Below are 23,832 nucleotides of genomic sequence, written 5' to 3'. Positions count from 1 at the left end.
AGAACTGAGCCTCTCCCAGTCACTGAGCAGGAGGTGCTGCTGGGGCACAATTTCTGGTTTGTTTCACCCAAAATGAATCCCTCTGGCACGTTCTGAAACCACCACACAACGCAAAAGACTTCAACTGCTCTTTATTTCCCTAATACCCAGGATTCATGTTAGCTATTTTCATCCAGCTTACTTAAAGTAATCAAATCACTAAACTGTAGAGTTTTCCATTACTAAAAATTATAAATATTAATCACTGGTCATTCCTTTCACGTTAGAGAGTAACAATTCCATCCAAGGATTTAACCTGCTATTGGAACTTCGGATAAATTTAAAAATCTGGTTTAGTCTACTGTTCTTGGAGATAATTTGATACTAAGGCCAAGACAAAGCTCAACCAAACCTCATAACAGTGGTTCTACTGTTCTACTTAAGCACAGCCACAAGGAGACTTGAAAGTAATTGTTCCATATTTACATGTAGACAGCAGCAGCTTTAGAAAGAGAGCTTTCTATTAAATCTGAGCTGTGAAGGTCAAAAAATGAGAAAACAGAGGTATAATATCTCAAAGAAATTACTTGATCATAATTAGAAATAAAACATTAATATTTCAGATACAGAAGAATTTTTGATTTTAGAGTTTCTTGGCACCAAGTACCACATACAGAGAAAAGTAAGAACTCTTCCTGTTATGTACACTTAATACATATAAACATTACCTAGATTTAAATTAGTCATTCCCTAATTGGGCCTGCGTCCTTGCTAAAATTGGGAGCTGAATGAGAGCAAACTGAAGCAATACAGAGGAAAGCTTCAAAATTATCTATTTCAAAAGCTGAAAATGACAAATACCATGTTATTCCTGAAACTGCCTCAATATCTTACTTTTTGAAAGAAACACAGACAAAAGATAAAAGGTCCAATCAACAAAAGCTTTACAGTTATGCACAAGTGCACTACCCTGCCCAAAGTAAACTCTGTAAAGAAAAGAGAAATACAGTGAAGACAGTTTGCTTTCCATAGTTTTGTGGCTCTTTTATTAGTTCTTGTTGGAAGTGGAAAATGGGCAGCATTCATTTCCAAAATCATTGTTTTAGGGGGAAGAAAAAAAAAATATGAGAAAAGCAAAAGGAGAAAAACTATCTGCATTCTTAATGACTTGTAATTACATGTTTGTCAGATTAATATGCACAGCAAGTCCAATCATATACCAAAATGTGTGTATTCCCATTTAATTCAAGTTAAATATGTGTCTCCTGAGCTGCTGCAGCATTTGATTTACGCCCCAGGGAAGTAATATACCAGCTAAGTAGCAGTTTAGTTTAATGGATTTTCAAGGACTCCAATACAAAAATGTCAGATAGAGCACAGCACTCCAGCTTCATCACAACATGAAAAAGTGTATTTCCAGATAAACAATGTCACACTAACAGTTCAGAACCTCAGCTATCTTCAGAGCAAGCAATCCTGATGAAAAAATATCTAGTAAGAGTCAGATTAGCTTTTGTCATGGCCAAGATCTACAGAAACAGCTTCCTAATGCTAGACACTCTGAAACATTTAAAGACCCTGCAAGGGAACTGAGTTTCCACAGAAGCTGCCAGCAGCTCAACATTTCTGCAGACCAGGCCAATTATTTAATTATTAATATTAAACTAGGAGACCAGCATTTCAAATCAGAATTAAATTATATAGTTTTCAAGTTTATAGTTTTACTTAAATGACATTTAAAGTATAAATGTCATTTCTCCTAGAAAAATGAAAGAGGACTTGGCTGAACTCAAGTCAAGCACTTCTTCATTGAAGAATCCTGAAAGACAATTTGGCTGTCAGATTTCATCAGGGAAGTCACAACTGAGACAATCTGAAACACTGAGTCAAAAACTCTGCTGGGGACTGAACTAGAGTGGGAGACTCAAGGACTGTTCTTCCATGCTTCAAGCTCTGTATTAGCTAAAAGCAGACTTAAGACATGTCTGATTTAAGCCCAAATCTAATGATTTTTCCTCTCATCTCTCATTCTAGGCCTGCTTGAACATGAAGAAATAAAACAAGCTTGGAAAAATGTGCCTCTGAGTTGAAGATACCTACAAAGATAAGCAAGAGACAATTCTTAAATATTTTGGATAAGCCACCATTTTTCCAACACAGTAAAACACCGCCAGCAAGCAACTTAGAAACTGATAGTTCAGCTATTGTTTGAAGTGTTTATCACTGAAAACTGAACCTAAGCTGTAGCTATAATCATATTCACAGCTGCAAGAAAGCAACTGCCTACATCACCTCTGCTGCTCAAGCCATCCTGCGCCCGTTGGAGCGCTCGGAGCCGTTCCAGGGGCTGGAATGTGTTTAAGATCACGTCACCAGAGCAAAAGTGCTCAGCCTAAACTTCTCTTCAGGCTCTCAGTTTGTACAACTTTAAGCCAACACTGGAACAGGAAGAACAGTGGAGAGCATTTAGTTTTTTAATTAAGATCCCATCTTTCAGTCTTTTCAAAAGGACATTTCTACCACCATTTTTCTTGATTAAATGTAAATACATTTTCTTTGGCATAGCTTGGGCTGCAGACTGAGATCAACACATTTCAAAATCTTTTTTTGCACCCTCTAAAATTTATACTAGTGATTAAGCTTTTGGATATTTATCAACAATTACTTATGTTTTCTCTTGTTATTGTCTGGCTAAAAGATTAAACATTTCACTGAAAGGCTGCAGCAGTATTTAGCCAAAATTTCATTTACTTTCAAAACCCAGCTTAAATATCGACTTTGCCTCATATTTCTAAAAGAAATATGAACCCTGAAATTTTTCTACTTCCAGTGAAGCTTCTTCTAAACTCTGTGCTAGGCAGACTGTGTCTTCTTTCCAAAGAACTGATTGCATGTGCCTAAAATTTGCTCTAAAAAGAGCAGCACCAGCAGACTGATGCTGCTCCCAGTGATATCGGTGGCAAAGTTCCCAGGGACCCTCTCACAGAACCAGGGCCCAAATCCAGCTGCAGCAGGACAGCATCCCTTGCAACATAACATTTGTAGGTCTGTGAGCAGCACTGCTTGCTCAGGTCTCTCTAGTTTTGTATAAATAAGAGCCAAGGGGTGAAATTCAGCATCTAGACAAGATAACCCCAGAGCAGTTCACTTCCAATTACTGTCAGAAAGTTAGTGACTGTGGATCAGATCCTGCTTTCAAAATATGCAATACCCAGTTATTGCCCCAAGTCTTTAGCTTAGCCTTCGGGAATGGGGAAGGGGCACAGCTATGTTTAGATCCAAGAGAAAATAAATTTTATAGCATCCAGATAAAACAATCTGCACTGGTGAGTGAAGATTCTGCCTGCATGGTCCCCAAAGCTTGTGGTTGGAGTGCATGGAAATGGTTGGGGGATGTTTTCAGCCTTTTTTGTTTAAGATTGAATCTCCTTTATCAATTCTCCTCTGTGATGAACAGTGAAAGAAAGGACTATCTGGACATGAGACAGAAAATACTATTTCACTTTAACCCCTTTTAAAAATCTTGCAAGACACACATAAGTGACTGAAGTCTAAAAAGATATTTTTTATCACCTCTTTCACCATGTGCTCCATTATTCCAGACAAAACCTCATTTTTATTCCTTATTTAGTAACCTAATAATTGGTAAAATTCTTGTCATAAAGAAAGTCCTTTCAGGATTATTGGAGAATATTGGAAAACTCTACCTTTTATTCACTGACAGTTTCTAAAGCTTCTCATGGACCTCACAGAAAAAATACATTACAAAAGTACTATGAGCATTTTTAGCAAAGAAGGAGGGATAATCTGTAATATTATTTTAAAGTTTTGTGTTGCAGTTCAACCTGACAGGCAGCTAAACACCACACAGACCCTCACCCCTCACAGCAGGATGGGGGAAAGAATCAGGAAAAAGGCAAAACTCCTGGCCTGAGATAAAGACAGTTTAATAGGAGAAAAAAAGAAAAAAAAAATTATTTTAAAAATGTACAAAACAAGGGATGCCCAGTGCAACTGCTCTGTATTTGCTGATTGATGCCCAGCCAGTGCCTGAGTATCAGCCACCTGCCCCTGGCCCATTTTCCACAGTTTTATTGTTCAGTTTGTTCCCAGCCAGCATGGGACATCCCAGTGGCCACTTGGACTCACCTGCCCTGGCTGTGCCCCCTCCCAATTCCTTGTGCATCCTCCTGGCTGGCAGGACAGTGTAAGATGGGAAGTCCTCAGCTAAGTGAAAGCACTGCTCAGCAGCAACCAAATAACCATCATTCTCATCCTAAATCCATAATACAGCACCACACCAGCTACCAGGTGGAAAATTAACTCCATGCAGCCAAACCCAGGACATTTTGTAAGTGTCCTTTATCATGAACACCACATGTGAAGGATTTATTTGTTGTTAAACAGTCAAGCTGCTGACAACTGCACTCCTTTGCAGGAAACTGACAACCATGCTTTGCTGTGATCCCAATTACAGGTCCAGTTACAAACTGGAGGAGACTGGGAGCATAATCTTTGAGGAACTGCAGGTTTCTTTACAAAAGGCAAGGAAGAAGAATAGTTTAAGGCTATGTAGGATTGCTGTCAGAAGCAGCTGGATTATAAAGCTCGACAAATCAACACATGCACTGAATGAAGATTCACATTGCTTAAGGAGCAAAGGAAAGAACAACAGAAATGAGAAAGGATAGAAGGTCATTCCCTTAATGCATTGAAAAAGCCTCCACCATGAAGGGCCAAGGCACCCTATGCACTAACACAGACCTCAGGATTACTCCATTACACAAAACATTGATGAATAGAGGCCTCATAAGAAGAGCAAGAAGCTGCAGAAGCCTAATCCTTTCCTAGTGAGATAAACAGCACCCAGTTGGCTTGCAAGAACAACATCACCCTAATTCCTCCCTCCTCATTGCCTTTCCCAGTATCCAGACTGGATAACTACTGAGGAAAGGTTACCAGAAAGGTGTGAATGTTCCCAGGTAACCAAAAGTTGGAGTTCAACAAAAACCCTCCTAAAAACTAATGCAAAGCAAAAATTCTGGGTGGGTGAAACTTCATGGCACCATTTTGTTAACAATTCTGCACAGCACTTGTGAAATGCCTCTTTGTTTTCACCTGGCCACAGTGACATGCCCACACTGGTGTGACAGCAGGATTCAGGATTTAAGGAAAAATACCTTCCACTACATATGACTGACTTCCCAAGGGAGGCAATACCGGTGGTAGCAATTTGTGTATTTATATGTGAGCAAAATGGGACCTAGGACACTGTGGGGCACAGCAAGAGTCTTAGCACCCTCAGATAAACAGGATAAGGGTGAGGGAATGCAAGACTTCACACAATACTTAGCTCCCACACAACATATTATACACAACTAAAAAATACACTTAATTCTTATATACTCCAGTATTATTGTACTATTCATCAAGACATATTGTGTGACTCAAAGTTGTCAGTATCCTCATTTACAATGGCCACTCTCAGGAGAGTCTGGGACTTCTGACTCAGATTTTCCCAATTCTTTTTAATTTAAATTATAACCTTAATGTTATTAATGTTATGTTATGTTAGTATGATTATTTATATTTAATTTCCTTTTGAGTTTTTTCTTTAATAGTGATATAATTTGAACTGACACAGTAACACACTTTTCATATACTTCAGTTGAAATTGTGCCTGAGGGCAGTGAAATTCTCATCCATAAGCCATGTGAAGAAAAAAACTCTGGCACTCAGAAGCCAAACACCTGCTAGAGCTAGTGGCAGATCCAGATTTTTAAGAGAATTCCTGTTGCATAATGAAAACACAAAGAAGGGAAATGTGTGGGGTGATGGAATGGTATTAAAACCACGGCACTTAGGGGGAAAAAAATAATCCTAAGCCACTATACACTTCAGAGCTAAATGCTAAATATTTTGGCATTAAAGCTGTTCATGGGTACAATTAAACCAGAGACTTTTGTCATGTGAGGAAACCTGATCAGTGACTCTGTCATATATTGCAGGGCACTGCCATGCCTTTCACTGCTCATGAAGGAGTTTTCTCCCTACCCTCAGTCTCTGTACATCTGCTTCTGATTCAGGTGGTAGGGAAATTGGCAAATATTCAGCCCCCAGAAAAGGCTGCCCTAGCATTAATAATTTTTCTTCATTGGATGCTGGTTATACAATGTTGTCATCTGCAACAGTGTGATGTTTATCATGAACTAAACAGGTAGATGAAATGGATGGAATTGTTCTGCTACTGTAAATGACTACAAATTCTCATAATAGAAATTGACCTGGAAACTGGCAAAATCTCAGCCACCAAGAACTGGAATAATTTCTCAGCACAAAAATACATCTTTTGCACAACTCTAAAATCAAATAGCCCAAAAATCAAGTAGAAGAAGCCAAAGGGCATGCAACTAATCAACTTGGACAGATCAGGAAGAGAGAAAGCTTCTGATAATCAATATCTACCATCAAAAAGCTTCTCAATGACTGAATAGTCCTGTGGGTGCCACAGGAGAGCTTGGGCTAACACTGCTCTTCATCCACCTTTCTAGCAGAGCACCAGGAGCACCTGCTACCATCTTATCAACATTTCTTTAAAGAGGGGCTGCAGAGGGGGCATATCCCAAAATTCTACTGACAAAGACAGACCACCCTGAGTAGGAGTGTAAATATTCAAAGTGGTTCTCCTGCCTGTTACCTCTAGCTGATGAATCCTCTCTCACCTGGAAGAAACCAGACTGCAGAGAAATGCCCCAGCCAGATGTTCAGTCCCAGGCTCACTTAGGATTTCCAACAGCTCAGCACACGAATGCATTTAACATATGGTGAGGAAAATGTGATTTTTTCCACTGCTAGTTTTCCACTACTTCTGATAATTTCAGAGATATTAACCCCGTTCTTTGTCTACTCTTCTTTCTCCAGTGCAATGAGCCCCTTTGCAGGGTTTATGGACTGAGCAGCCTTGCACATTGAGTTGGTCAGGCACATTTTCACAATAAGGAAGCAGTTAAATGGTCATGGTTCTGCTGTAGGAATGTTGGTTTAAGGCTATTAATAAGGCACATGAGGTGAATGCCTTTCAGCCAAGCGCCCTCCACGTGTGCACACCTGCTTCGGCACGATTTTAAAAAGAAATTCCCAAAAGAAACTGTTCATAGCACGCAGTTTCTAAGTCTCAAACACATTTCTGCAAATCCTCTAAAGGCTTTAAGCTTTTTGTGCTTTACTGGTATCAGGAATTCTGATACACCAACCAGGAGGCAAAGCATGCTAATTTAAATCATTTGTCCTTAAGAAATTACTTTTTTCTTACCATTTGTCTGCCACTTTGATATTATTGACAGTGACTTCCAGCATCATCATTCCCACCTGATGTGCTACTGCTGAAATGGTTTCCCAGACTGAGGCCCACTGTTCAAACACTGCAACTCACTTCTCCAAGCACTCTAATTTAGCTACATTTAAATCTCAGCTTAACTATTCCTTCAGTCCAGTGATGCCAGTCTTGATATTTATGATCCATCCATTTTTCAGCTTCCTCTCACTTTTTGCAAGGGAGAAAGGGTGGTTGTTCAAGTATATTTCATCTTTCTCTCTTGCCAGTGAAAGCATCTCAAGCAGAGCAAAGTTTTAACTGTGTGTTGTACTGAGCCAGGCACACTATGCAGCATTGAAAATTAAATTTTAACTAGAAAAAGGTTCAATAGCAGAACAAAACCCAAATAATGTCCTGTGTAAGAGGACAAACCATTAGTCTGAAGATTGTTCCCTCCCTGGTCACAACTCATTTACCAGCACTAACTGACAGCTTTTCACGTGCATGCTCACTAATAAGCCACTACTTAGATTACTCTGCTTTAGCAGCAAACCCCAGAGCAATTAAAAGCTCACATGACAGGCACTGCAGGCATCTGTTCACTGACAACTGTTAAGACTAATGGTCATTAGTTTAATGACTCATTTTTATTCTTCTCTACAATGTGTACAGTAATGCTGGAGGACTGATACGGTGAAGGGGAAAGGGCTCTTACCGAGGTGAGAAAAGATAAACACAGGCCCTGCTGCTGGAAAGAATGAAATAAATCCTCTGAATGAAGCAGAATTGCTGAAATGTTAAAAGACACAGCTGAGCAAGTCAGACATAAAATGAAAATAGAAACTGCTAATTCAGAACAGGGTGCCTGCTCTAATCAGGATAGTTTCAACACTACAACTTTATCACCCATCTTCCATGTCCAGCAAAGAAATTTCGTTAAGCAATTTTAAAATGATCCAGGTGATTACAGAAAGGCATTCAATGAACAAATAAAGGATAAAAACGGACAGCACTTAGGAACATCTGTAATTCAAAAGCAAGCCATTGTGTAGAGTTTTGGAATTTAAAATGTATGATGCCCTATTAAATGCTCTGCGTTTTCTTTAACTATTTTAAGCACCAAGCGTCTTCCTTGTGACTGATCCCATAATATAGTAATTTTAGTCTTCTAATGGTGCAACAAGTAGCAAGTAGAAGTGAGTAAAAGAGTTATCACAGAAGGAGCACAGAAAGATGGGCCCTGTTATTGTATTCCTGCTCACTCATCTTGTATTCTCATTCCAGCAGCTGAGTGAATTCCTTCTCTCTGTGTGCACTGCTCTGGGAACTTGGCCCCCACGTCCACGAGACGGGGTTTGCCAATACATACCACCTGCATTCTGAGGGAACGGAAGACCTTCCTGTGGAGGAATATCTTCCATCCTGTGTGGGTGTACAGGAGCAGATGTGGATGCACAATGGATAGTTCCCAGGACAGATGAACTGAGACAGGTCATAAGTCATGCACTGCTTTCCAATTATGATTGTCTTTCTACAGGAAATTTAACAGAATAATTTTACTCCGGAATATCGCTCTGGAGTTTATGATGGCATAGCAGATGGACAGTAGGATAAATGGTCATTTCCTTCTTACCAGCAGTTTGAAGGTAACTGGAGGAAGTGATAACTTTTCAGCAGGTACCAAGTTACTAGCATTTCACTGAACCTACCAGCAGCTCAACTTAGAGACCCACAACTGGATACAAAGCACAGACCGTAGTTAAGCTACTGAAAAACCCTCCTGACTGAACAGTAAAGGCTGTGGAGCAGCAACTCTTATTGTTGCTGCTGGTACAATCAAATCTCTTAAAACATTTACCTTGCACACAAAATGAGGAGTCAGCTCTAAGTGCCATGGGCATCCTTTAGAGGCCACTCATTCGGCCTCTCCTGCTCCAAGAGGAAAACACCCCTATTTTGCTCAGAATTCTAAAAGAGTACACATAATCTTGGATTTTGCCCATGAACAGTTTTGAAAAACTGTCATGCCTCTTGTAGGACATGGGATACTCTGCTCACTACTTTTAAAAGCAGCAAGGGTCAGGGGAAATGTGGAGTCCCCAAGTCATGCCTCATGTCTAAACAGTGGTGCAAGATCATCTACTCTTGTATACCTAGCAGCTGCTCTTTTACCACGACCATTTGCGCTTAAGGTTAGACAGAATTCTTGACAGAATAGTTTAATTTTAAAGACTTACAGAGGGGCACTATTCCTACAGAATATTTTCAACTATTCCTGAGCACTTTTGGAAGGATCTGTGGCAATAACCTCCCCTGAATTTTCTTATCCACAGTCAGCTCTTAGTTTGCCAGTACAAGCTAATGTGAGCTCGGAGGCCAACCCTAACAGCTCAGTATCTAAAGCTTTAGCATGGTTCCAGATTCTCATATGTTTGTCTTTAGCATTCTAAGACTTTTCAAAATACAGACAGAATCCAAGAACAATGGACTGTGCAAAGGGAGGGAAATAAATTCATCTGCCCTTTCATTTAATTGCAGAAGACTCCTTTTGCCCTATACATCCATAACTTCTCAGACTAAAGACAACCACAACACCAGAAACTACTGAAGCTGGAACCTTCACAATCTGGTGAACTTGCAGTGGTGTGAAATACTGTGATCTTCCTGATTCAGTTGATCTATTCTTATCCTGCATAATTATACGTTTCTTCACATTCTTTTCTTCACTGCTGTGCAAATTGAAAACAATAAGAGTCTCCCTGTTAAGCCATGCTGGAGTTATCTGTGGCAGTATTCGTATTTTCATTTGCACATTTTACAGTCCTGGTTTCCTCTGCACCCTACACAGAGTAAAATGTTATTATAAGAAGCCTAAACAACAACCATTTTAAATAACAAGATCCAAATATAAATCTTGACCTGTGTATTTCTCTGCAAGATTGGCTGCACTTGGAATTATCAGTCCAGAACATCTCTATTTCAGAGCCCAGTTTTTTGGCCAAGATAGATGTTCTTTTATCGTGATTATAGTGAAAAAAGCCAACTTGCTGGCCTGACTCAGGCTGTAATTATTCTGTGTCTTTATACAACCTTTTTATAGTTCCTGGTGGAAAGGCTGAAGGAAATCCTACACATTGCAGAAGGTCTAAAATTTTTTGCCCTCTTGCAGAAAACCATTCAAAAACATCTGAATGAGACGTATCCCTTCCCCATATGATTTTTCATTCTTTGAGTTAAGCTAATGAGTCCAGTGTTTACTCACACTTTGTGTTGTTCCAGCTTTAATAACAAAGGTACTGGCTGCAAATTTTTCTATAAAAAAATACAACCAATTAAAAAAAAAACACCTGATTACCTACTTATATAAAACCCTCAAAGAAGCAGCTACACACTTTAAAAGTGTGGGACAATAATTAAATCTCCAGTTCAAAAGTTCTAGGCCAAGAAGATTTAATATGGTCTCTAAATCTCAAAATAGTCCAAAACTCTTCATTTCTGCCTTTTACAAACGTGGAGTCATTCCAAATTACCTAAAAGTCATAAGAATACAAACCAATACCTATTCTAAATCAGTGTAGTTCTGTACTGCCCCTTCCTGGGAGGCTGGGGGCCAAAGATATGTAGGAAAGGGAGGGTGTCCCCCCCAGTTCTCTACAAGGTATAGAAATTACATCTTAAAAATCTAGTAATGTAACAGGAAACCTTGTGCTTAAATCCTCAAGTCTACTGTGAGTGGACAAATACAAAATCAGGGCACCCCGCTAAAATAAATAATCCACCTATTGCTGCTAATTATATTTTTGTCTTCTCATGTAGATGAAAAACAACCAATTTGTACTATTTTCAGAATATTCAAGGAACAGAGGAAGTTATGTACAGCACATTTTAAACAAAGTCAAAATACAGAAATCAAATTCAACTTCAGCTGAGAAAAGTTTTAAAGAAATTAAAGTTAATAGAATAAACCCTCCTCTGTAAATCTCTTCTTATAATTTCCCTCAGTTAAAGATAACAACATATTGGATTTAAGTCCATACATAACATATCAATTTTTTTTTTTACAGAGGATCTATTCATAGCAGCTTGTCTTTGCAACATATGCAGCAAATTATATTATTAAACACTTAATCCCAATAAAGTTTAAATTTCACCCCAACAATAAAGCTTGTACAGTTCTTGCTGTACTTGAAATCAGATTCTAGAAATAAACAATAAGAGTCATAGGTAGGTATCATGACAATTAATAATTGAACATTTGAGATAAATTTGAAATACAGTTGGTTATGTGGAAATGTTCTGATGAAATATAAAGACTAATCATTAAATTTCTTGCAGTTGACAAATGAAAAACAGAGTAAACATTATCCAGATGTAGGAAAACATCAGCTGGGTGAGAGCCTTGCGACTCAGCTTACATTTCTCTGAAAACCAGGCAGGACTGAGCCCACTGAGAGCCCCCTGCAGCTCCAGAGCCTTGGGGAGCAGCTGAGCACCTCACCAACCCTCACAAAACCCAGAGGGGACATTCCATTCTGCAGCAGAGATCCTCAGGTACTGACAGCCCAGGGAAACTGCACTGCTAAGGCAGCTCTCCAAAAAGAGCAACAGACACAGGTGAGCTACACCAGCGTCTTAAAAGCTGAACAGAACAAGCATCAATGAAGAGAACTGGACAAATTTCAACACAAATACCTGCACAGAGTAAGGAGTTGCTGAAAACAAGACCCACTGGAATCAAGAATGTCCCCAGAAATCTAAATTTTATTCCTACTCAGGTGCTTCATGCATTATTTCTGACCTATCTGGTGTTAATTATGCAGCTCTGAACAGGATTTTTTCCCTAAGTTAATTTATTAAAAGAGTTAATTTCAACACAAAATCATGCAAGTGGGTCTCTATTTTACAAAACATATCATGCCACTGCAAGTCCCAGAGCAGGTATTCAGCCTAGGAAAATGCAACACCCTTCAACATGAAGCACCTCATTTTTCTCATCCCATATTCTTATTCAGCTGTGCAAAAAGTTCTGACTGTGTCTAATTTCTCAACGAAAAATAATGCTGGGGTAAATCTTTGCTTTATGCAGCAGCACTGTAACTTATATGTAGGGAAGAGTCCATCAGGAGCCTGCAGCTTTCTAACACTTAATTCAGACTAAAATTCAGCTTAAGACAATCTCAGTTTGCCTGAGACTTTGTTAGTGCAATCACATATGCTACACATGCGTGTATTTCCATATAGCACACACATAAGAACAAAGTTTAAAATTTCAGCAGTGAATTGAGGCATTGCCCACCTGGGCAATGCCTCAATTTTCTAGGGCTGTTAAATGCTCCTCATGAAAAAACATGCTAACTTTTCTCTGCAGGCAAAGGAACAGACTCAGCGCTTTTGATTTCACCTAAAGATGCAGATGTAATTTCTCAGAATACAAATGTCTAACTCTTCCAAAAAGAATTGTGTCCTTCACTACAAGACCGGATAATGGAACTGGACCTCTCTCCTATCAGCTGGGGAATCTCACTACTGAAGTCAGTAAACTGCTTTGATAACAAAATAAATTCATGAAGGTGTTCAAAGCAGTCTGATTTTGGGAAGAGCTGAGGAAGAACTAGCAGGTGCAAGGATATTGCACTTAAACTTTTTCTCAGGAGACTGGATAGAGTTGATGACATGGGAAACTTGGATTGCCAACTTTCTACAAGTATATAACTCTGGGAAGATTAATTGGATTATGAAGGTCAAAGGGAGAGGCCAGCCCATTATTGAAAGATAATCAAATTGAATTTTGCCAATTTTATCTGAATGATTGCTCTCCAGATGAAGAACTAGTGTCACTTTTTCATTGCTGCTAGTCTTTCTTCTTCACTTCTAGGCTCACTTCTTTCACAGACCCATCTGGAACTAGGAACTCACATCAGTGGAAATTTCCCACAACTAAAGGGTTGGTTTTGTGCAGCCAGCAAGCTTTCTCTGCACTTAGTGCAGCTTTTCTTGAGAGAAGATCATCCAAACTCAGCAACCTTACTCTCAGAATAAGGCATTCTTGAACAGAATAAGACAATGTTGAGTGGTAACAGCAGAACCTAAAGGTTGGCTTTGACTATTCTGACCCAGACATGCACATTACTAGTTAATGTTTGCATTATTCATCCACATTTTGTGCCAGAGGAATCTTACTCCATGAGTTAAATTTTATTCATAGTTCAAGTCTATATTCAAAATAAGACTGGGCTAATATGGAAGCAAAGACTAATAAAAATTGAAAACTCCCTTTGAAACACATGCTTTACAGTAAGTGCAGCTAGCAAAATGCAAAAACACTGTCAACATTCCTACACCATGATGTCAATTTTCATCTGCACAGACAAAATGCTGCTACATGTAGAAATCAGCCCTGTCTTCCTCACTGGTGGTGTACTCGTGTCTCCCTCCTTTCACTCTCAGAACTGCACCTTGCAGAGGAGACTGCAACCCCTTAAAAGGTTCAGAGACACCTCCTGAAGATAATAATTCAAACAAAAAGTCACATTAATTTTTAAAAAAAAAGAGTTTCCACATTCAGCTTCAGTTCTCCTGAAAAACAATGCACATGCTCTAAGGACCAGTTTTGATGTTCGCCTCTACAGCAGCTCAGAGGAGCTCCTGCCAACAGGGAAGGACCATAACACCTGATAAAATGGTCTTCAGTGACACAAAATAAAAAAGTGACTAGTAAAAAAATGGAAACCATTTCAATTCTTACAAGGCTTATAAGCAACAGGAAAATTATCTATATTATTTTTGCCTTTTTTTTCCAGAGAGACAAATACAGCCATTTTTCAAGAAAACAGCTGCAGGCAACACTTTAAATGCCATCTGTCCTCAGCATTTATATGATGAAGAGATGAACTGATTCACATTACACAACAGGAAACATGACAGCCAAGTAGTTATCACTACCAAAATTCAGCCTCAGCTTGCTTCCTATGGGCAGGTCTTTCTCCAGAAGAACTCCCACTGATGTCTCAGTAGAAGTGCCTGAAGACTTCACCTGTTACTCAAGTGCAGAATGCTGTACTGTTGAAGTAGAAAGCCTGAATTTTACAAAATAAGGTCTCACTTGTGGCACAGCAACCTCATGAAGAGTTTTTTTCAGAACTGAAATCTTGTAGAGCTTGGAGTACAAGAGCCTTCATACTATCACTGATTTAAAGTGAGCTTTTGGCAGACAAGGAATGATGAGACACTCAGTAGAGGACAAGAGGATTAGGTCTTTTCCTCAGTATCCTCAAAGATTGGCCTTAACATTTGAAACAGTAAAAAGAAAGTTTATAATTCCTACATTTCCCCCATTTCTAAATAGTGGCATCTATGTGACACATTACAGATGGCTCACAGAGGTCTAAATTCAGCAATAAAAATAAGCAATTATAAGCAAATGCATCGCTGATGCCTGCTAAGGACATAATTCAAGCAAGTCCAAAAGATCAGAACAAAACCCACATGTTTTGTTATCCCAACTAAGGTCCTTCTCAAGATGGTTATCTACAGGAAGAAATTTTCTCCAAGAAAAGCTTAGTGTTCCAAGAACATCTCTGGTTCCCTTGGAGAAACCATGCAAGTTGGGGATTTTTAAACTAAAACTAAATTGTTAATTTTTATTTATGAGTTAAACAAAAAATTCCCTTTTATTGTCACACTGCATAAGGGAAAAGCTTTAAAAGGTTGGGTGTTAAGAACAGGTGATGCTAACAGGATATTGGAAAGGCCCATGAGACTTACAACATTAAGTAAAATGTATTTGCCCACTGATCTAACTGCTTACTAATTTTCAAATCTATTCCCACCAGATAACTAATGGCATTTTAAGCCCAGATCCTGGCATTAAAAATACATTTATAGTTCCCTCCTAGCAGAAGATAAACAGCTGCATGGTAAAACCCCATATGTTAAACAGCATTCTGGAGGTTTTCCTTATAGTTTTAACCAACCTATTGCATTCCAAATTTAACTGGAAAAGGGAGGAAAAGGAAACGGGAAAAGCATTTGGGTGTGCAGTTTCACACTGAGGGGAAGGCAAGTGCTCTCTCCTGCAGGGAAACTGTCTGGAATATTTGTGTTTTACAGAAGGACTGATCACATAATAGAAGTGGAACTTAAGCTAAGCCATCAGAAGCTGTTTCTCTATTTATCTTCCTCAAGAAAATACTAGTGTTTGCTTAAAAACAAGAAGCTATTCCAGCAATTAAGCCTGAAATTCCTTGAAGTATTGAAAAATCACTCTAAAATTCTAACATTTGAAAATATATTAGAAACATCATAAAAATGTTTGCATTAAAAAAATTAATAACAATATAAAAATAAATAAATATTCCCAGCAGACACAAAGAAGCTCAGAATGTAGGCAACTATTTAGGTTTAGAGCAAGTTCTCATGTCCAGGACAATTTTCCAGATATTCCTGGAGTTTGGAAGATTTATTTCTTTTTTAATTTTTAAATTATGATCCATAAGTGACATAAATTTAGAATTAGAACTGGTTCTAATTCAATGATGCTCAAGTATTGCCCCGAGGAACACCAAAATGACCTAAGAACAGCTGAACTGATTCAGACCAAGGAACCATCCAGTCTATCAGCTTCCAACACTGTCCAGAGCAAGAATGCTGCAATACTTCCCTGGACTCACCTTCCCAGCCTGCTGGGGTTCATCTGTATAGTACTGTGAAATGGACCTTCCCAGTACTCATCCTGTCTCCCCTGACATCTAAGTAACCTACTCAAAAAGTATGGCAAGGTGTTCCAAATACCATTATCATGACATGGAAGAAACCCACACTTCATTTTTTTTCAGTCTCCCACCTAGTACTTTTATTTAAAGGCCCTCAGTTCTTACACTGAAAGAAAAAGTTTCCAGCTGATTCCTGCCTAACCTTGCCACCTCATTTATAAAGGGATTTGAGCTGTATACAGTGCACCAGCACAGGCAAACCAGGAATTCCTACAGTGAAAAGATGATACTCTTTGTCTTACACCGCCCTTTCACATCATTTCCTAACATCCAATTAACTGCTGTTCTATGAAAAGACTTATGTGAGAATCACCAGTCTAGAGGAAACATGTAATTTTTTAGTCCCATAAAGCACCTTATATTCATATAAATAAAGTTATAAAATCAGGGGACAAAACCAGAGCCTGTTCAAGCAGTCTTATCAGTTAGTGGCTTTAGCAAAATCCCCTACATAGCATACAGCACATACGGCCCATCTCTCCAGGAACAGATGTATTCTCTGTCCTGCTTTCAACAGAAGTGCTGATGAGATCAGCTGAAAGAATCCATAACATGCCACATGTACCTGGCAGTTTACAGCTAGGATATTGCCTAGCAAGCAGACAATACTCAAGGCACTACTGTGCTATTGGGTTTTTCAGCCAACATCCATGTTACTCAACCAGGGAATGGTTTTAAAGTATTTGAAGACTCAAGAAAACAAAACACTAAATGAGTAATGTGACCTTGAAAACATCTAATAAGAGAAGACTCTCAGGAGAGGAAGACAAATTATATATTAGCATATTTCTTTTGTTATACATCCACAGAGAGCACTGAACTTGTTCAGCCTTCTGCTTCCACACCACTGCTACACCACAAGAAGCTGCAGTAGTCAGAAAGAAAATTAAATGTCCCTCTGAAGAGGCAAATCTGAATTTATCAGAATCCCTTCGCATTTCTCCATCCCAGTAGATAGCCTGGAAAAGCCACGTATATAAGCAGGGAAATTGCAACAAAAACAGCGGGTTTGGAGTTAAGTTAATTTCTTGCTGAATCAGCCAGCTGGGAATAAAGCCAGTTCCTGCAATCTTCAGCAAGAGCTTCAGCAAGGTGCATGCCAGGAAACACTTATTGCCAGAGACTGAGGAAACACAATCCCTCACTCTTCACATTCTGCAGCGGTGCAGGTGTGTCCATGTCACCTTACTTCACTGGTTCTGAAAGGCAGGAGATCAGGCAACTAAAACTCTCCTCTACACCTTGATTTACCATGCAGTGAGCCCCTACAGGTCCTTCACAAATATGCACTGTCAATATTGCCCTGTTTTGCTTGCATGCACTAACAGGAGACTGCGTCCTATAAATTTTAAGCAGCTTCAATTTTTTGGCAAAGCACCTGATGACAGAAAAAACCACCATTACATAAACACAGAAATAACATGCTTCTACATATAAACAAACATTCCACTTATTTAATGCTACAAATCAGTCTCATTAAGCAGTTGGGACCTCCCACCAGGACACCAATGACAAGCACTAGCATACAGTAACAATCTAGTAACTGCAATCATAAATGCAGTTTTAACATTGCTTCACAATTTTGTGGAGCTAACTTGCATTCACTGTTTCCAGTGCATCCAGAAGCATGACAAACTGACAATTCTTGGAAACCACATTTCTCAAAACAGTCTGAAAATATTGTTCTCATTTTCCCTCCATAATGATGTTAAATCTAATAAATACAAAATTAGAAACAGAAATAACATTGTTTCTAAACACTTTATGTAATATGCTCTCTGGAAGGGATTTATTAGGCCAAGTTCTCAAAAACTGCCCTTTCTTTATAAACACATGACACTTGTACTTGCCCTTCTCAAATATTATCAAATATGCACTTGAGTACTAGAATTCACACACCAGAAACCTATTATTTCAAAAGAATTTTTAGGGTGAAAATTTTGGTTTAATCAGCTAAATATGATGAAAAATACTAAGCCAGACTTTTCAGAAGTGCCTAAGGCACCTAATGCCTGGCTCCCATTAGGGTAATTGAAATTTACCTTGTTTTGAAAAATCCAGCTAAGCATTTACCAATGCAATTGAGTACTTAACAGTGTTTGTGTTTAACATCTCACTGAAAGACATCAAAACAAAGATTCCACAAACTCTTGTGAAAATACTGCTCTATCTGCATTAATTTAGCACTTCTATGGCTGTCACCATCCAAAAAGGAGTTCACAGAACTGTCCTTCCTCCTACAAGGGGAAGTGAGGAAATTTTGAAAACTGACCCGTAAATACAAGGGCACTTGACAGTCTATAGTCTTCAGCTAATATCAAGTTCTCCCCTTACAAGAAAGGAAGTTATGTGCATGACTTCAAAACCTAAAGGAATTATTGTCTATCACTGACAAAGTGAGTGCATGGAGCACATCAGAAGTGCAGCGCTGTACAGTTCCTCCGTGGGTCTCAGTACTCTCTCTGGAGCTGCCATTGTTGTATCCAATGTCCCTTCTGGAATGTTATGCTCACTATCAAACTGTACTTCAAAAACAAACCCATTCTTTCACCATGAACAAACTGTCCCTGTTTTGCAGAGATTTTACCTAATAAGATTTAGAGTGGAATTGCTCAAGTGTGATTCTGTTGGACTGTGCACAGCCACAGAATTATCAGTACAGTATTGTTTACAGTATAAAACCATACTGACACATAGATTTGACTAAAGTACAACATTTGCACAATATAAGTTATACCTGAGATTTCTTGCATAGACTTACAATGCCAACAACTATAGAGGCATGATTATGAATGTGCTTCCACTATCACTGAATTCACTTTACTACTTGATTGCAAGCCATATTGGAGCTCCTGGGGATTCCGGCGAGCATGGAGAAATGTTTAAAGAAAAGCTTCAAGCACAAAAACTGAACATAAGGACAAATATGTGAACCTACAGGTCACAGAAGTAACAGCAAATAAAAAGGACTCCGATTTTAAAATGTATGCTCTCGAGAAGCAAAATGCATTCTATTGGATGGCTAAATCTTGAATTCTGGATGAAGAGTAAGAGCTTTAATATCAGTACAATCAATCATGTACATTTTCTGTGATGCAAAGGCAGGAATGGAATTTGGTGCTCCGTGCAAAACTGCCACTTCAGTGCTGTTTATGCCCAAATTTGGTAAGGAATATGAGGGATGCAGCTGCACCAAGCAGACCTGAATGAGTAATTATCAGTGACTAAGCATTCAAGTGTCTTCTAAACCAAAGATCATCCTTGAGCCATTCCTTCATTCTTGACTACTCTTTCAAGAGAAATTAGAAGCCACTAGCAGTTGTTAGAAATTATTCCTATCCTTGAGGCTTCTCTAAGTATACCAGAATCTTGGATATCTGGTTTTGGAATCAAAAACATGCAGCTCTACACACAACTCATCTGAGAATTTCTGTCCAACTTTCAGTGTAACATCATGAGAAATTATCATCATATAACAAATAACTTAGATAGTAAAGGGGTGCTTTCATTGATGACATCTGTACTCTTGGTCCTCTCCCATATTCATACATAGTTTGTGCCTCAAGTCACAAGAAACATCAACTTTTCAGGCAACTCCACTATTGGATTGTAAACTAGGGGTAACAGCAGTTCAGATTCTATGAGCACTGGCTGAGCAATCATTCTCAGTCATAAATTTAAAGCATGTTCAGAAACTTAAGCATAAGTTTTCTGGTAATGCAGCCACTGAGTTGCAACCTTGTCAATAGCAATGAATATTTTAAGTCAAAATACTTGTACAGAGTCTCAGATATGTTATTTGTCTTTAGAAGCAGCAACTCAATCTTCACACTAAAAATAAAACCACAGGCCTTTTGAGGCTGATGGCAAAATTCCAGATGGGTGCAGAATTGCCACCTGCCTACAGAAACAGAAAACTGCTTCAGGTTTAACTCAGGACAGGCCAATCTCACCCTGATATTTCTGATCAGGGTTACTGGAGATTTAAGAATGCAGTATGGCATATATCTCATAATCTATTTTCTGGACATCAGTGTGCAGTATATTCAGTGACTGTAAAACAATCCAAAGGTTTTCCATGAAGATGGTCTCCAAGTCCACTATGTCATATAATGGACATCAGATTTTTGGCCTTGCAAAGCTCAGCCTTAAAGACATTTACTATGTTGGTAGTTTTTGGCAGATTGGTTATGGCAGAATCATTTTGAAGACAATAATGTTTTCAGTATGTATATCCTTCATTTCCAAAATATCACAGATAGTTAGAAAAGACCATAATGCAGGCAGGGATTGCAGGAACATAAATCATGGAAGCAACCAACAGTTTATTGAATGAATTTATGACCTATGAAACTTTCCCTTCCATAGAAACCAAGACTTAATGCTTCTTAAATACCCAGACATGGTGTCTTTGCTGTTACTCCCTCTGCACACATTACCCACCCCACAGTCTTTGGAGGCAAAATGTACTGACTTGTAGACGGTTTAATTTGGACTATAGGAACCTTAGAAAATATCAGCTTATTCCTGATTTGAAAACAACATACCAGAGAATAAATCTAAAATGAATCCATGTGTAAAATTCTTGATATATACTTGCCCATACAAATCTGATAGCCATCATTTCTTCCTGCCAGTAATCCATTAGTGAGACTATAAAGATATACAGTCCTACATACATTTCATAACAAATATAACAGCATCTAGTTGAATGGCGTAATAAAATATCATCACAAGGTTAAGAAAGAGTTGGTTACCAGGCTGAACATCCTGCCTTTTCAATTACAAATATGAAGCAATGTGTACTCAAGAGATCACCTCAAAACAGCAGAACTGGGCTTGGACACTTCTACTTTGTTAGCTTAACCTTCTCCTAAAATCTCTAGAATTAATAGCTCTCCTGCTACAATGTGAGGAAAATGAGGAGCCTTTTAAACAATATTTAGCAATAAATTCAATGCTAGGGATGTTAACATTCCCAAATACACATAATCAGTAGAACAGAGTAACTTCTTTGGATAGAACCATCATTTAAATCTTTAGGAACAATGAGTTATTCCATGTTGCTGCTACCATTTGATAGACGAGGATCTTGTTTGTTTTCAAGAAAAACATACATACGTAATCTGCTTGTACTACCACTGGCTTTAGACTAATGCAGTTCCATTAATTTCATTTATATTGGCACATCATACAAGAAAAGGTCAGCTCTGTACTTGCAAAAGAACATGGCCAAGCCTTACCCACAAGGGATCTCTTCCTGAGTGATTTATGTCACTGCTCCTGGTCACAGAGCAGATTTAACTATCAGCCAGCTCAATGCTCAGGGGTAAACTATTCCCTGGGTTATCCTAGGAAACCTAATTTACATACTAGTGTAGCAACTAATTGGCCATTGACAAAATCATTGTGTTAAATTTGAGACACAGCGCATCTGCAAGAGCAGAGATAATTTTGGAGCCCAGCTAAACACCTCACTGCTTATTACCATGCTGTGAAGAATCAGAAAGGACTCCAATAACCAAAGTTCCATTGCTACTCAGGAACAGCTACCTCTTTTTCACAACTTCTCATGTTAAAATTTTCTTTGCATTACATTCATACCACATTTCCACCACATTCTTTTTAAATGGTCATTTTTTTTACCCTGTACCTGCCTCAAGCAGGATGAAATTAATCAATTGCACATAAGTGATATGACATAGACTTGTGACCTTGCCCAGCATCCAATTGTTTCTAATTGATTAGCTCTAGACATAAGCACTTTAATAGCCAAAAACAACAGAAGTGGAAGTTATGGTACAATATTAGGGTAAAATGACTGTGTGTGGTCCATTTAGTATGGCCCCAAGCAACCAATTAAAGAATTAATGGTTATTGGATACCAAAAATGTTATGTTAAATAATATAAAATATCTTTAATGTGCCTAAAATTGTGATAAAACACCTAAAACTTAGGAGCAAAAAGGCCTCCTACAAGATTGGGGTTAAGTGCTAATAACTCAAATATGCCAAACAGATTACAGTATTTTAAAGGACAATCAAGACCATAAAATTTGACCTGGATTGAAGTGTTCATAAAGCTACTCACAATAGCCAATTGATTACTACAATGTGTTTGGGTTGTTTTTATTATAAAGAGACAAGTGAAGCTATGCCAAACCATTTGTGGAGAAGAGGAAACTATGCCACTACTGGTTCCAGCTCTGCAATAAGAAAAATATGAAAGGAAAAACACAAGAAAAATACTTTAAAAGCAAAAAATGGTCCCTTCATAACCAAAAGGCACAAAACCAAAATTAACATGTCATTTCTCTGAGCTTCTATTCTTATCTTGAACAGAACTATTAACTGAACTCCATGAACTATTCCCTGAGCATTTTATAGGGCTGGTTATTGCAGAATCACTCAACTGCTTGCACACAAAAATACAAGCTGAACAGGCACAGCAAATCTGTAGCATTTTTGTCCTTGCATAAGAAACATTTAGGCAAAAAGCAGATCCCACTGTGGCCCTATCTGCTCAGACATGTGTTGAATACACCGTGTTTTACTGTGCAATTAATACCGATGTAAATTTTTACTTTAATGGCATGTTCTTTACTCAAGTAACCAGTCCACTGGTTAGCTGCAACCATATCCACAGAGAGGAGGTGTTCATCACCTGCCAAATCACTCACAGCGCTCAGCAGTGCTACTGAGGATGCATTGGAGCCCCATTCCCACTGCCTTGAGCCTCAAAATCCACCATAAACTGATCACAGCTTACTCAGCTGTCTAATACAGTCTCCTCAGTTTCATCATACTCTTCTGCCTGCTGTATTGTTCTTCAATTCAAAAGTCTCCAGGATGTATGTTTACATCCTGCCCAGCACATCAGGCTCCACTTCTCAGCATTGCAATAGTACAAACAGTACACAACAACACTGATCTCATTTAAAGAATTCACTTTTTTGTTGAAAACTACTACAATGCTTAAAAAAAAGGTTCCTACTTATTATAAAAAAAATAATTCTCAGTTTATTTATCTTTTTCTAAGGATTTATTGGATTTATGTATACTTAAGACTGAAGAATCCTTGAAACATGTTGTGCTGTGGGAACTATTAGTATAGAGAATGACATACTATAACACATCTCTGCAGCACACCAGCACACCATATTTCTTGAAATACTCACCTCTTGGAACTGACTAGGCTCTGGTGTCAGGCAATAGATAGATGGCAGCTATGGTTTTTCCTCCATGGTTCCTGTACTCATTGAACACTTGGAGCAAAGACCTTTTTGGGCCACCTTCCCTGCTTTCCTACTTCCAAATGCTTTAGATGTTTATACCAAGGTATTTCTATAACACTTGTCACTTACAGCACCTTAACATTTGTCAAGTGCTTAAACTCCTGGGGGTAAAGAACAGCTGTGCTGCCTAGAAAGACCCATGGCATTACACATCTGGCAAGATGTCCCTTTGCTCACCCTTTGGTAAAATCAGCTACAGTGTATTAAGCAGAAGAGAGAGTATTCATTTCCCAGATGAATGTCTTTGTAAGTTTGGTGAAAAGAAAATGTTCTCATTGGGAGACTTTTAATTACAAAGCAGCTCCTTCAGCAGTTTTCTGGTTTAAAATAGTAATGCAAAGTGTGCAGCAAGATCACCTGATACAGGACCAGAAATGACAACAAGTTCATTACCTACCTGTAGGTGAGCATAGAGAGCAAAAGCAAGCCAAGTGATCTCCCAGGACAGCCCAGAGGCTTTAGGGCTGGCCAT

At 38.6% G+C, this 23,832-nt stretch overlaps 1 protein-coding gene across 1 annotated transcript in view; it reads right to left on the bottom strand.

Moving 5' to 3' along the window:
- ADAMTSL3 (ADAMTS like 3) overlaps nt 1-23,832 on the bottom strand; it is a gene marked incomplete at both ends in the record, with an annotated part of 165,358 nt that extends 141,526 nt beyond the window's left edge. The window contains one exon of the mRNA XM_084213870.1: nt 23,758-23,832. Coding sequence (XP_084069996.1) covers nt 23,758-23,832 — 75 coding nt within the window. The remainder of the gene's footprint in view (nt 1-23,757) is intronic.

The sequence above is a fragment of the Fringilla coelebs genome (genome assembly GCF_963513975.1).
Source record: "Fringilla coelebs genome assembly, chromosome: 12".
NCBI lineage: Eukaryota > Metazoa > Chordata > Aves > Passeriformes > Fringillidae > Fringilla > Fringilla coelebs.
Note: the sequence above shows the minus strand (reverse complement) of the source record. Positions and strands in the feature narration are given on the sequence as shown.